The sequence below is a fragment of the Pelodiscus sinensis genome, chromosome 6 (genome assembly GCF_049634645.1).
Source record: "Pelodiscus sinensis isolate JC-2024 chromosome 6, ASM4963464v1, whole genome shotgun sequence".
Lineage (NCBI taxonomy): Eukaryota > Metazoa > Chordata > Testudines > Trionychidae > Pelodiscus > Pelodiscus sinensis.
Window position 1 is genome coordinate 89,115,828 of NC_134716.1, and position 13,428 is coordinate 89,129,255.

At 40.0% G+C, this 13,428-nt stretch overlaps 1 protein-coding gene across 8 annotated transcripts in view; it reads right to left on the bottom strand.

Moving 5' to 3' along the window:
- Nucleotides 1–13,428, bottom strand: part of MAST4 (microtubule associated serine/threonine kinase family member 4) — a 443,735-nt gene that overhangs the window by 120,800 nt on the left and 309,507 nt on the right. For all 8 annotated transcript variants that reach the window (XM_075932353.1, XM_075932356.1, XM_075932354.1 and 5 more), the window contains one exon: nt 666–754. In XM_075932353.1, the coding sequence (XP_075788468.1) occupies nt 666–754 (89 nt within the window). The remainder of the gene's footprint in view (nt 1–665; nt 755–13,428) is intronic.

Below are 13,428 nucleotides of genomic sequence, written 5' to 3' on the forward strand. Positions count from 1 at the left end.
CCTGCCTGCCTATGACTAATGCCAGTTGCCACACACTCACCTTTTTATTGTAGCACTCCCAGGGATTTAATTGTGACTCAGCTGTACACACAATGTAATACAAAATACTTTTTTGTACTGCATTCTACTGTACAGGCAAGATTCTGACACAAAACAAATAATAAACAACAATAATGTTTCTTATTTACAGATTTTCATCCATAGGTCTCAAAGTGCTTTCCAAACAATGGACACCAATTTACAGATAGGGAAATGGTGGTTAAGAAACTTGAAGTGACCCCGCACATTCTCAAGCAACACGTATGAAAAGAACTGAGAACAGAACTCAAGATATCATGATGCGCTATCAAACATCTGATCCACTGGCAACATTGCCACCTTGCGCTGAACTGAAGTTGGAGAATGGGGAAAATCTACATCTGTCAATATGTAATTGGGCAAAAATAAGGTTAACCTCACATGATGATATGTTATGTGCCTACTGCCATAGTTTAGTGGTTCGGAACAGAGTAACTAGGGTTCTCATCATGATTATTTTCAAATTGTAGTTATTACAAACAATGGGGAGAAAGTTACCCTGCAGGAATATAGTGGGCTAGATAATGTTTTTTCTAAAGAATTAAAGGCATTCATACAAATGACATAAGTAACATTAAGTGGTTTACCTGCATGAGCTGAAAGCGGTGAATGAGGCCGAGGAAGAGCTGGAGATTGGCCATTGCCTATCAAGCTCTTTCGGTTACTTGTCCGACAACTGTAGGGACAAAAAAAAAAACCCTTAAAATTAGAAAATAGCATAACCTCTAAACAAGCATTAGTTACTACTCCTGCACTCACTCAGCAGCACAATCTCCCATTAAAATCATATGATTCAACAAGAGTTTGGAGTGTGCAAGAAATCTAAATCAGTTACATCATAGTAAGAAGTGTCACTTCCCATATAATTACACAAGATAATACATTACGGATAATTATCCAGCTTGCAAGACATTTACCATTCAGTTAGCTCAAAGACCTATGCACCAATTCACAGTACTTTAGTAAGTCAATGTTCTGTGTCACTAGTGTGGCTTAGGATCAAATTACAGCTTGTTTCCTAGATACAATATCTTGTAACATACTGCCTTTTATTATACACACAACATGAAAAAACGCATCAAAACAAATCTGGATTTGGAATGGTCAGGCAATGATTAAATATATTTGCATTTACATGAACTTTCTTACTCCAAATCAAATTCAATGAAGAGCAATGATTTGTCAATCTTATGATGATACACTAATTAAAAAGCTAATTATTTGGATAAATTTAACATCTGTGCCTTTTGTCAATAGAACAGATGAGACCAACAAAGAAAAACATTCCTTCACTCACACATTTCAACTCAAGTACTGCAAATCCACTGTTTCTCCCATCATAGATCATACGATATAAATAATAAATTCATACCTCTATTAAAGTAAGGAAAAAGTTGGGATCTTTTCCTTAACTGCATCTTATTATTCATTACATTTCATCGTTTACTACCTTGCAACAGTATTCAAACACAGACACTATTTAACTTAATACATGTAAGCAGCTCCATGAAGCCAATAGGGCTACTTGTGCATAACATTAAGGAGGTAGGTGTCTGCAGGAGTGAGAAAGGGGTCATAAATTTTCCCTGCAAATCTTTTAAAGAGACAATAAGATCAATTCAGGCCAAAAATGTACCCTAACTTGATTAGAAAGATTTCTAATATTATATAGAAAATTCCAATAAAAGTAGGGTTTTAATTAAACATTTTCCTGCATTATTTTGAGTCTAAACCTTACATTTTGTTTTGTATGACTGCCAGAAAAGGAAATTGACTAGTTCCCTCTTTACACAAGCTAAATATAGAAAATATAAAAAGGTGAGCAAATAGCATAAATGGTTAGCACTAAATAAGATTTTTTTTTAAATCCAAGGTATTATTAACAAGGTTGTCAATGTTTTAAAAACATTGCTTTTTAACAGCACAATATGTGCTGACTTACTCAATTCTGATTAACTGTTTGCAATGGAGCAGCAGAAAAGCCCACCAAAATGACCATTTGGTTCCAGCTGACTATAAGAACAAAGTGAGACCAACACTCAGTTGACTGGTAATGGAGAAATATCAGACTAATATTAATATAAATTTAACTGTAAATGCATAGGAAAATTTTTATTTATGATCTTTTTTAAGTTTGTGGAACATGGGCAAAAATACATCATACTAAATGACATCATCCCCTAAATTAAAAATGAAATAAAATCTCCTTAAATCCTACCTATTATCTGGATGTCGGGGAAAATTTTAATACATTTTTGTGGTATATTTTTGAGTTGTAAAGACTGACAGTTTGGGTTTCGTCAAGTGCTATTTCTTCTCCAATGAAACCAGTCACTTGCTTCATAGGATCAGGGCCCATTGAACTTATTCAATAAGACAATGTGTGAGCGATTAGAAAAACAACATCTAGCTCCTAACATCTAGCTCTACCCATTCCTCAAAGATGACATCAGCAGGGGGAGAGGGAAGGGCGTATTGCTAGAGGACATTTTGTGAAGAGAGAAACTTTGTGGGGATACAGGTCTGTAGAGCCTGCATAAACTTGGGTAACTGAAATAAGCAATCACGTTTCCCTCACAATTACTTTTATGTATTTCTACTGCTGAAGCTGTTTTATTAAATACTTCTCTATGTTGTTTCTGCGAAGTTCTGGCTATGTAACTAAGCTATTCAATAAACTTTGCTCTTGTGAAGGTGCTTTCTACTACCAATTACTTTAGTAAATAGTTGTTATATGGTAATAGCAAGGTACAAGTAAGTTTTTTTAAATTATTACCCTTGTAGTCTTAAATGTAGGGAAATTATTATATAAAGGGGGAAGAAGATTAACTGAAATAAACAGACAAAACTCTGAAAATGCATAATATTTATATATGAACTATTTTAAATAATTTCTCAAGGATACTTAATCCTTAGTATATGTGTTTTTATGTAGTCAATATCTTATTCGAAATGGTCCACATAAAATGCTTCATATTTCTACAGACCTCAAATCCAAAGTCATCTTGCCACATTCCAACTCTAAGTTTCATACAGCTGTTGTATACTGTGGCAAACCACAGCTTATCGTCTGCTGCTGCTTTTTAATGTTTTAACCACTGTTCATTTATTAATCTTCCATCCTGCAACTGTGAAGAGTGCAAGTTCTCCACATGCTTCAGCTGCACATGAAGAATAGTGAGAAGTGGTTCAGAATGCGAAGCAGATTTTCAGGACCATCCATTGCTGACACAGCTATCTTTGTGCTACAGTGGTGTACAGCTTTTGGCATTTACCCTGAAGCCCTTCTCTTTGATGAGGCACTATCGTGTCATCAAATATTACTTTCGTGTCAATATTACTGTTTTCCATACACCACTAACATGCTTCCCATATTCTTTACAGTGAAGATAGAACCATTATGCAAAGTAAAGTATCCCAAACCTCACTTTGCTCCTCCATTGTCATGTACATCTAAAACAGACTCTCCCTCTCACAGAATGTGTTTCTAAATACCTAAATGTTGATCTCAAAATTTGCCAAGCATGAAATGTGGCATGAAAGTGGCTTCTTTTCACTTTAATAACTTTTTTTTTTATTGAACACACACAATGCTTCAATATTTTATTGGTATAAAATTACTTAAAAAATGCCCTCTCTCCAACTTTGGCTTTAATTATGTCCAAGTACAGAATTCTATGATTCAATTTACAGTAAACTTCCGAAAATCCGGCACCTTTAGGACCCAGGGGATGCCGGATTATCAAATATGCCAGACCATCAGAAGAGAGAGCTATGAGGGGTCTGGGGTGGAGTGGGGGGGATGCACCCCTCAGTGCTGCGGGACCAACCCAGCAGCACCCCAGCTGCTCTGCTCCAGACTTCCCAGAGTCAGCCCTGCTGAAACTGACCAGCGGCTGACTCCGGGAAGCCCAGGGCAGAGCAGCTGGGGTGCTGCCAGGTTGGTCCCAAGTCAGCCGCTGGTCAGTTTCAGCAGCGGCTGTATCGGGGAAGCGGGGGGCAGAGCAGCTCCAATTGTCCGGCTGCCCGGAGCACTTCCGGGTTCCAGATGGTGCCGGACCATCAGGAGTGCCGGACCACTGGAGTTTTACTGTATTTAGAACTATGTAAGTAGCATCACCGAAATTTTTAGTTTAATAAGCAGTGTTGCTAAAAATTCAAATATAAACAAATGAGCACAATATTCAGTACTCAAGTATAGTCTCCAGATAAAAAGTTACCAGGGTAACATCTTTTCCACACATACAGACAGAGATCATTGACAAAAACATTTCATTCAAATGCCGTCCTCCTCCTCCCCTCCCCCCATCCCAGCTCCTTTAGGAGTTCTCATTTTTACATTTGTACAGCTAATGATGGACACTAGGGTGGCATTATTGTCATTTGGTAAAATGTATGCAATAATTTTATAAGATTTAAGCACAATTTATTTATTACCATGCTTATTTAAATGTTCTATTAACGAATAATAAGATGAAGAGAGATTGACATCTCCTTGCATTAGCTATCTTGGTAATAAGGTAAGAATCACTGCATGAAAGAGAAACTCCTACTTAGACTGTCACCATCCCTATTTTTCATTCTGTTTCATAAAGACTTTAAACCAGTGCAACCCTGAGAAGTGACACACTACTACCTTGCTAAGGCCTGCATTAAGGAGGTCCTCCGTGGGTAGAAAACATGCAGGGAATCATTAAAAGTGATTAGGGCTGTTAGAGCAAACAAATTTGAGAATTCATGGATGGAGGCAGCAAAGGATTGCCAACTATCGCAGGAATTTTCCTGTATTTGGTCGTGTAATGCCATGTCTGTTGTGTGTGCACACACGTGTATCCAAGGGATAGTTCAGATGGACAAAATAATGTATCCATTTTCTTCAATCTTCCTGTGCACGCTTTTATTATATTTCCTTTCATACCAGTTATTTCCCACAACCAAATCTGAAAGGATCAACATTAGCTGGCTAGAGGCAGCAGTGACAGCAGAAAGATTTGTCTTTCAGCAGAAAGAAGTCAGACCAGTCTACAGAGATGGCAAGTTGGGGTAGCAGAAACCTTGGTGAGAGACAGGGAACAGTGCCCACAACTGATTTTATATCCTTAGAAGGATACCTATCACAAAGAAGAGACCTGCCTATGGTGAATAAGCAGCGTGACAGCAAATGTTACTTATGATTTAGAAACTACCCATGGGGAAAAAAGCATAGAAGAAAATGAAATATACAAGCTTAACATTTCCTGTCGGTCTCTTCTTTTTCCTAGGCGCCTTCTCTTTGGGCTGTTCCTTGCCTACTGGTATGAAGCCAACTGTGCAAACCGTGTACATAAGGAGTAGTTATGAACATGGAAAGGGAATAATTATGGAATCTGATAAAAACACCACCCCCATCCAAAAGTATCGGTATAATTTTATGTTACATCATCAACATCTTGGTTCATCATCTATTCCCTACCTATCTTTGATTCCAATTCAGAATTACCTATTTGGTTTTCAAATTGATCATCAACTGGTTCCACTTTTCCTTCCTGTTCTCATATCTTCCTACTCCCTTGCCCACTCACTCTCCTCCTCTTTATCTTGTTCTCTTTTCTCAACTTCACACGGTTGGGGAACTGCTTGTTCATTTGTGCTATACACTAATAGGAACAATGACCTAACCTCCCCTCCCTCTGAGTCATTTCCTATTCTTAAAACCGAGTTTCAACCTTAGCATAGGATTCACTCTCTCAGTGAAGGGTTTTGTGATATAATGGATGATACATAAAAATAATTTGTATTGGATCACATAATTAATCTCATGGCACAATTGGACTATAACTACTGACTTATGGGATTCAGTTAAATTAATCCTAACCCTCTTGCTGCTCAAACAAAATCAGACAAAACCCATTTAGGCAGTTTGTTAAAACAGGGTCAATGAAGCAGATGACAAAACTGCTAATGTGGTTATTAAAAGAGAATAGTAGAGAGAAGTCACCATCCATAACTGCTTGGAACACAAGGGTGGGAAAAAAAGTTGGGGCATAAGCAGAGAGCTCAAGGGAAGGTAGACACCACAGAACAGACAAATATCTAATTATTGGGGTATAATGTTTCAGGGATCTTTTTGAAGATAACTGAAGAACATTCATGCAAACACCTAAAATTATAATCCCATAATTAACAACTGGCAGTTTACTATTTTCTATCATACCTGTGTTAACAAAATATTGTTTTACTTCCAAAGGGCTCTGACACAGATACTGCTTAAGTGAGGGCTCTGAATGACTTTTAAAGTAGAAAATATAATCAAGGCTACAAGAGTGGTTAAATGCTGATGGACTCCAAACCTAATCAGTGCAAGAATCTGAAAGGCAAACATGGTACAGACCTAAATAGCATAGGTGAAAATACAAATTTCTTCATTTTTTGTAATAAGGCTTATAATTAAATCATCACATCTCTATTACAATATTCAGAATAGCTTATCACAATTATACAAAAATACAGTTTCTAACAAATACTATATGTACCCTTAAATGCAGCATGTCCCATTACATCCAAAAGAAGAACCTCTGACTGCTTTTTAACTACAAAAAGTATTTTCATTCCTATACATTTGATTATTTTTATGTCCTAGATCTCCTATCAATGTTTTCCAAGCAGTATTAATCATTTGCGAGAGCTTCCAAGTTTGCTGCTCTGGAAATTGCAATTCTCTGCTTATCCATAAGACAGGGACAACATGGGACTGCAGTGAAAGCTATCTTGACCCTTGGCCTCTTGGTAAAAGACGTGCAATAAGGATACCAGCTGTGATGTTGAGAGAAGTGGACAAACGATTAACTCCCTGTATGTACCTATGAAACCACCATCATACGGAAAGGAAATTTATTCTTAACAAATCAAGGCTGTTTAAACAACCACTAAAGAAAGACAGCATTTCAGAGCTGAAATATTAAATGCTTGTTTCCTGATGAGGCAATCAAGAGAATAGCTAATGAATGACACAGCCATGTGCGATCATGGAAGTCTCTTCTGTTGTACAAGCATGCCAGCACCAATACAAGAGTAATTACTGTGAATAAAGGTTAATTGCTAAAAATAAAATGTAGGAAGCAAAGGAGGTATTGATACACTACAATCTGCCGTGCTTTCCACAGGAAATTTGGCATCTGTTTTAATCATTTATAATTATATCATTTCAACATTCTAAATTATTAATAATTCACACTTATAATGAAGATGGATAGGGGCTATAAACTCCTCTGGCACCACCTTTAGCAGTGTATTGATAACAGCACTGTGCTGCAACATAGCCCTTCATTTGTGTGTCAGTGTAACATACTGATTTAGATGCAGGTAAAGATTAAAAGGGGATCCTGTATATATGAAGAACTATTGCAAGCATAATCTTGTATTTGCTAATACAAACCTAGAGAGACTAAGCTATCATGGCAGCCAGAATACAAAGGCTGGCTATGTAGACACAAGACAGACCACTAATGTAAGAGCTGCTCTGGGGAAAGAAAAGGCAGGTGCAATTTCTGTAACATTAAAAATGTATAGCCGACAAGCACCTCAGGAGAAACAAACTGTCTCTAGTAAGATGTGGGAGGTGCCCACTTAGTTTACACTGGAAAAGTTCAATTTAAGTTATATTTAACTTGTTACAAAGAGTGCTAGTCTATGACTCCACAGTTATTTATTGTCTTTATGAACAAAGACTCCAGAGTGCACAATGCAGTGGTTTAGAGAGCAAAGTTTTTCTAGTATTTTAACTGCTATTCACAAAAGATAAGAATAAGAACTGAGCAAATTCTCTGCATTAAAGAAATAGCAATGTTTTATAAATAAAATTACTGTAAGGCATGCATTGATTTTTCTTATCCCTTTATGAAAAAGTAGTTCTTCTGTATTACTTTGGGACCCCTAAAGACTTTTGCAATACTATAAGAAGCTATCTACCCCCACACTGAGAAGCTGAAAGCCAGCCACAGCGAGAGAATGATGAGTACTCCCTATTGATGAAGCAAAGCAGTAGTCCTATACGGCACTTCTCCCCACCAAGAGCAGACAAAAGAGGGCATCCTCTGTAGACGCAAGGGGTGATGTCAGACTGTATCATTAAATGGAGTTCTCTGTTGCTTTTAAGGGGATGCAGTTTTACTGGCGGGATGTTCCACTGGGAACTCCTACAGGCTCTGGGTTGAACTAGAACCTACAGATTTCATTCAATCCTAATTATTTTCACATCACTTTAGATTAAGGCTTTAGGCTCACAGGCTTAAAAAAGTTGAGTAAGGCTGCCATCCTTCAGAATTTGGGGAAACACTTTCTCTATTTCCACTTAAAAGCTTAAGTAGGTTCAATTAGCTATAGCGATCATGATAGTCAAGCTAAAATCCAGCCACATGCCCCACTCATTCTAAGTAAACAACCCACTGCAAACTCTCATGAGCTAAAGGATTTTTTTTTAAATTTGACTGTTATAATGCAAGCATCTAAGGCTTATTTTTTAGGTCAGTTCATTTGAAAAGAGGCTGGCTGCCAATAGTCCTAGTTTGTCAGAGTGCATCCTAGATTTTTGGAAAATGATCGAGGGGGGCGGGGGTGTCAGATGCTTAGCCAGTGCTGGGGGGAATGACATGAGCAGTAAGGGATAGCTACAATCCTGTTGCAGAGAGGTGCTTCTTTAGCTTCTAATGTAGTATGATCAGCTTTCCTCTGCTGCCCTAATAGCACCTTGGTAACAACCAACCTATGGCTCCATCTCTGGCACATTAGCTAGCTAGGGCTCACATTTCAACTTAGAATAAGCAGACAACTCCTCACACCAAAATAAAAAATATGTACTGGTCTGGCAAGGTACATTCCTTGCACGTTAAGAGAAGACCAAACATGGGGGGAGTTAATAGAAAATAGGTGGGGACCTGGGGGAGGGAAGGGAAGATAATGTCTCCAGTATCCCCCCACTTGTCTAAGAGTTGCACCCCATTAATCCCTTCTCTTGCAGTCACATATAAATTTTGGTGGAGTTCAGATTCTCTATTTTTCCTCTTTCCAAAGATAAAATGACACACAAAGTAAGGTAATATATTTTATTGGGGATCAGTTTCGGTTGGTGAGAATGTGAAGCTTTCAAACTTATGCAGAGCTCTTATTCAGGGCTGGGAAAGTAGCTTATAAGAAAAACTGTAGCTTAAAATGCAAGAGAATGCACATAAGATGACCCTCTGCATAGGTCATCTGTGAATCTTTAACCTAGGAAGTTTGGTATCAAAGCACAAATTTCTCTTAATTGAGCTAGAACAGTAATTCCATTAGCAGGTAGCAGTACAGGCAGTCCCCAGGTTACGTACAAGATAGGGACTGTAGGTTTGTTCTTAAGTTGAATCTGTATGTAAGTCGGAACTGGCATCCAGATTCAGCCGCTGAATCTGGACACCAGTTCTGACTTACATACAGATTCAACTTAAGAACCCCAGGCGTCCCCAAGTCAGCTGCTGCTGAAACTGATCAGCAGCTGATTCCAGGAAGCCCGAGGCAGAGCAAATCTGCCTCGGGCTTCCTGTAGTCAGCCGCTGGTCAGTTTCAGCAGCGGCTAACTTGGGGACGCCTGGGGCAGAGCAGCTCGGGTGCTGCTGGGTTGGTCCAGTAGCGCGGCCGCTCCTCGGCGCTACTGGACCAACCCAGCAGCACCCCAGCTGCTCTGCCCCAGGCGTCCTGATTCAGCCACTGCTGAAACTGATCAGCAGCGGCTGAATCAGGACTCCTGGGGCAGAGTAGCTGGGGTGCTGCCGGGTTGGTCCAGTAGCGCCAAGGAGCGGTGCTGTGGGACCAACCAGCAGCGCCCCACCTGCACTACCACAGGCCCCGGGCTTTGCTCCACGTCTCCCTGGTCTGCTGAGGGGGGCACTAGCTGCATCCCCCCCAGCAGACCAGAGAGACGCGGAGCAAAGCGGCGGAGGACCCGGGCCGGACCCGCTGCGCTTCCAGATCAGCTGGAAGTGCCGGGGGTCCGGCCTCAGGTCCTGCGCGACTTTGTTCAGCGTCTCCCTGGTCTGCAGACCAGAGAGACGCTGAGCAAAGCGGCGCAGGACCCGGGGCCGGACCCGCGGCGCTTCCAGCTGATCTGGAAGCGGCCGCGGGTCCGGCCCCGGGTCCTGCGCCGCTTTGGTCTCCGTCTCCCTGGTCTGCTGTCTCCCGCAGCAGACCAGGGAGACGGGGAGCAGCTTTTCTCGCCCCTGGTCCCGCCGCTCCAGTCCTCCGGAGCGAGAAAATCCCCGTTCGTATCTGCGGATCCGACATAAGTCGGATCCGCGTAACTCGGGGACTGCCTGTACACCATTATCCTTCAATGGACACAACAGTTGGTGAGGCAAATGGATGTAAACAAAGGCCTCCAGTGAACAAAGGCCTTTCACATCTCCATGACACTGGCTTATTTGATAAAAGATCTCTTGAATAATAATAAAAACTCTGAAAAGAACTTAAAGCTGCGTCTAAAATATAGAACTTTTGTGATATCATTTTATTGTTCACTGTAACTAACCACAAATTATTTTTCTTTCGCATACAGCAGAGAACCCAACAAAAGAAAGGAAGCCAGGTTAGGGGAATATTTTAATAGAACTGTATCTTTCCTAAATGACTATGAGGGCAGTCTGGTCTGCTCTGCTCCATGTTATCGCTACACACATTGATTCTGAATTTAATTCTTTACAAATATTTAATTAAGTAACATAACATTTAGCTAAATAGTCTATTTTAACTCCGTAGTTGGACAATATTCATAAAATAGCTGCTTTAAAAGATAAAAATCTGTAATACATGTAAAGTGTGCAGGCAGTGGAGAGCAGACAAAATTTATATTATCTGGGCCATGCAATCGTCAATTTCATAATTCCAGTTCATTATCCAGAGAATGCAATATTCACAACTTCACATTGTACAACTGACTGAATAGATACTAGGGTGTACATTTAACCCTATTGTAGGGCTCTTTTATACCTTATTTCTCCTCTAATGTGACGAAAATGAATAGCATGCTCACTACCATAACTGAACTATTACTTTCAGCTAACTTAATTTCACAATACACAAATATTTTGCTTTCAATATTAAGATAAAAAAACTATGTCACCAGCAGAGAAATATTTGAGAAATGTAAAATGTAATAAGACTACTATTAAATCTTTATAAATCCTATAGTCAAAGCATTCCTTAGGTTCATCCTATCCCTAGCCTCTAATTATGTCTATGTTATTCTATGTTCAATTGTTTCAGGACTTAAATAAAAGGAAAACCAGCCCATTAACAAAAGAAAGCAATCCAGTCATATGCTGATAACATTTTAATAAATGTCCTCCTCAACTATTTGCTGCTATGTAAAGTCTGAAGGTTCAGAGGTTTGGAAATATTAATCAAATGACATAGTATTCTAAAGCGCATATTTTGTGAGCATGCATAAATGACTGTAAACACCCAGAATTTAGATCTATCAAGATTATAGCCAGGAATGAGCTTTAGAACTCATGAATCACTCTGCTCCTTGCTACAAACGACATCTCCTCAGGTGGATGTTCAGTAGGAATGTAAAATTCCGTTAAATCAGTTAACTGGTTAAAGATAATATTTAACATGTTCTTAAATGGGGATGTGCGGGGGCTGTACCAGCCTGGCCATGATGGCTGCACGGCAGGTGGGGAGCTGCTCCAGGCTGGCTGGTCTGGAGCACCCCCCAACCCACAGCAGGCCTGGCTTGGTCACCGGTTAACTAAAACAGGTGAGTATCACCCTTACCAGTTAACTATTTGTATCCTTAGTGTCTAGGTGATTCTGGAAAATTCTTGAGTCTCTACCTTTAGGTCACTAGCCCTTAATCCTGGCTGCTGCTCACCCTGGATAGGAGGCAAATGTGGCCCTTCCACTTCATTATATCAGCTGTGTCTGCTATTCTCTGGCTGGTACAAAGCTCCAAACATTCCTGCTCCTTGATCCCTGATGGGAGTTTGGAAGAATGGAGTATGTTTAAAACAGTTTTTTCCTGCTGCTTCCTGGTTACTGCTTGCAGGTCCATGAGGCTCAAAAAAGCTGACTAGAGCCTGCCCAGAGCTGAACTAGCCATAGACTTATGTTTTCACATCTACCTTCAAAGAAAGGGGTAAAGACTGACTAAAGAGGGCCAGCAGCCTTCAAAAGTGAACTCTGTTAACAAAAGGCACCCATTGGCTGCTTCCAGCTCAACAGCGAATCCACCTTAGCTAAAAATCAGTAACACAAGGTCAGAGACCACCCCATGCCCAATTAACTTAAACTTATTCTAAATGGTATCCACAGCTGTTTCTTTCATTAGTCTATTTCTCACCTTCTGGGAATGAGATTGGCCAAAGCAGGTCAAATTAAAAAATTAATGGCCAGGAAAAGTGGGAGCTGAAATGGAAAGATTCATGGTTGCAGATTCAACCTGTGCAATTTTCTGAATAGTTTTAATGACTAAACTAATTAATACTTACCCTACCTTTCTTAGGCAAACAAACATTGCAACACTTTGCTGATCTGGGCTGCTTTTTTCTTTCCTTATATCCTTCCCAGAGTATCCACTGATTTTGGCATCTCTCTCCCTTTCCATAATCCTCACTTGTCAGTTTCTGCTCTTTTTAATGATTGCACTGTTAAGTGTTCTTGCAAATTCACACCCTTGCCAGTTGTTCCTCCATTTACACTTCATTCTGGCAGCTCTCTTGTCCCTCAACAGTCTTTACAGACTTAATCCTCCTGCATCACGCAGTTGATATGTTGCATGAGACACAACATTGAACTAATCTACACAAATTCACCATAGCATTATATTCAGAAAACATTTGTACCTCCCCAGGTGTTCATGATAATACGAGTGTACCATAAATTTAAATATTTCCATCCTCAAAACTTCAGCAAGCATTATCACGGTGAGAACTACTTCAGGCCCATATGTAGGGGAGGGCATGTGCAAAGGGTGCGAAAGCACTCCCCCTCCACCTCTCATGGCTCCCCAAGTAAGCATGCTCTGGCCAGCCAGGGGAAGGCAGGAACAACATGCTTCTTGAGCACTCATGTTGCATGAGGCTCAGATGGTCAGATCAACTGACGGCTAATCGCCATACTCTAAATAGGGCTGAAAGATGTTGAAATAAACAAATAATGTACAGGCAGTCCCCGGGTTACGTACAAGATAGGGACTGTAGGTTTGTTCTTAAGTTGAATCTGTATGTAAGTCGGAACTGGCGTCCAGATTCAGCCACTGCTGAAACTGATCAGTTTCAACAGTGGCTGAATCTGGACGCCAGTTCTGACTTACATACAGATTCAACTTAAGAACCCCACGCA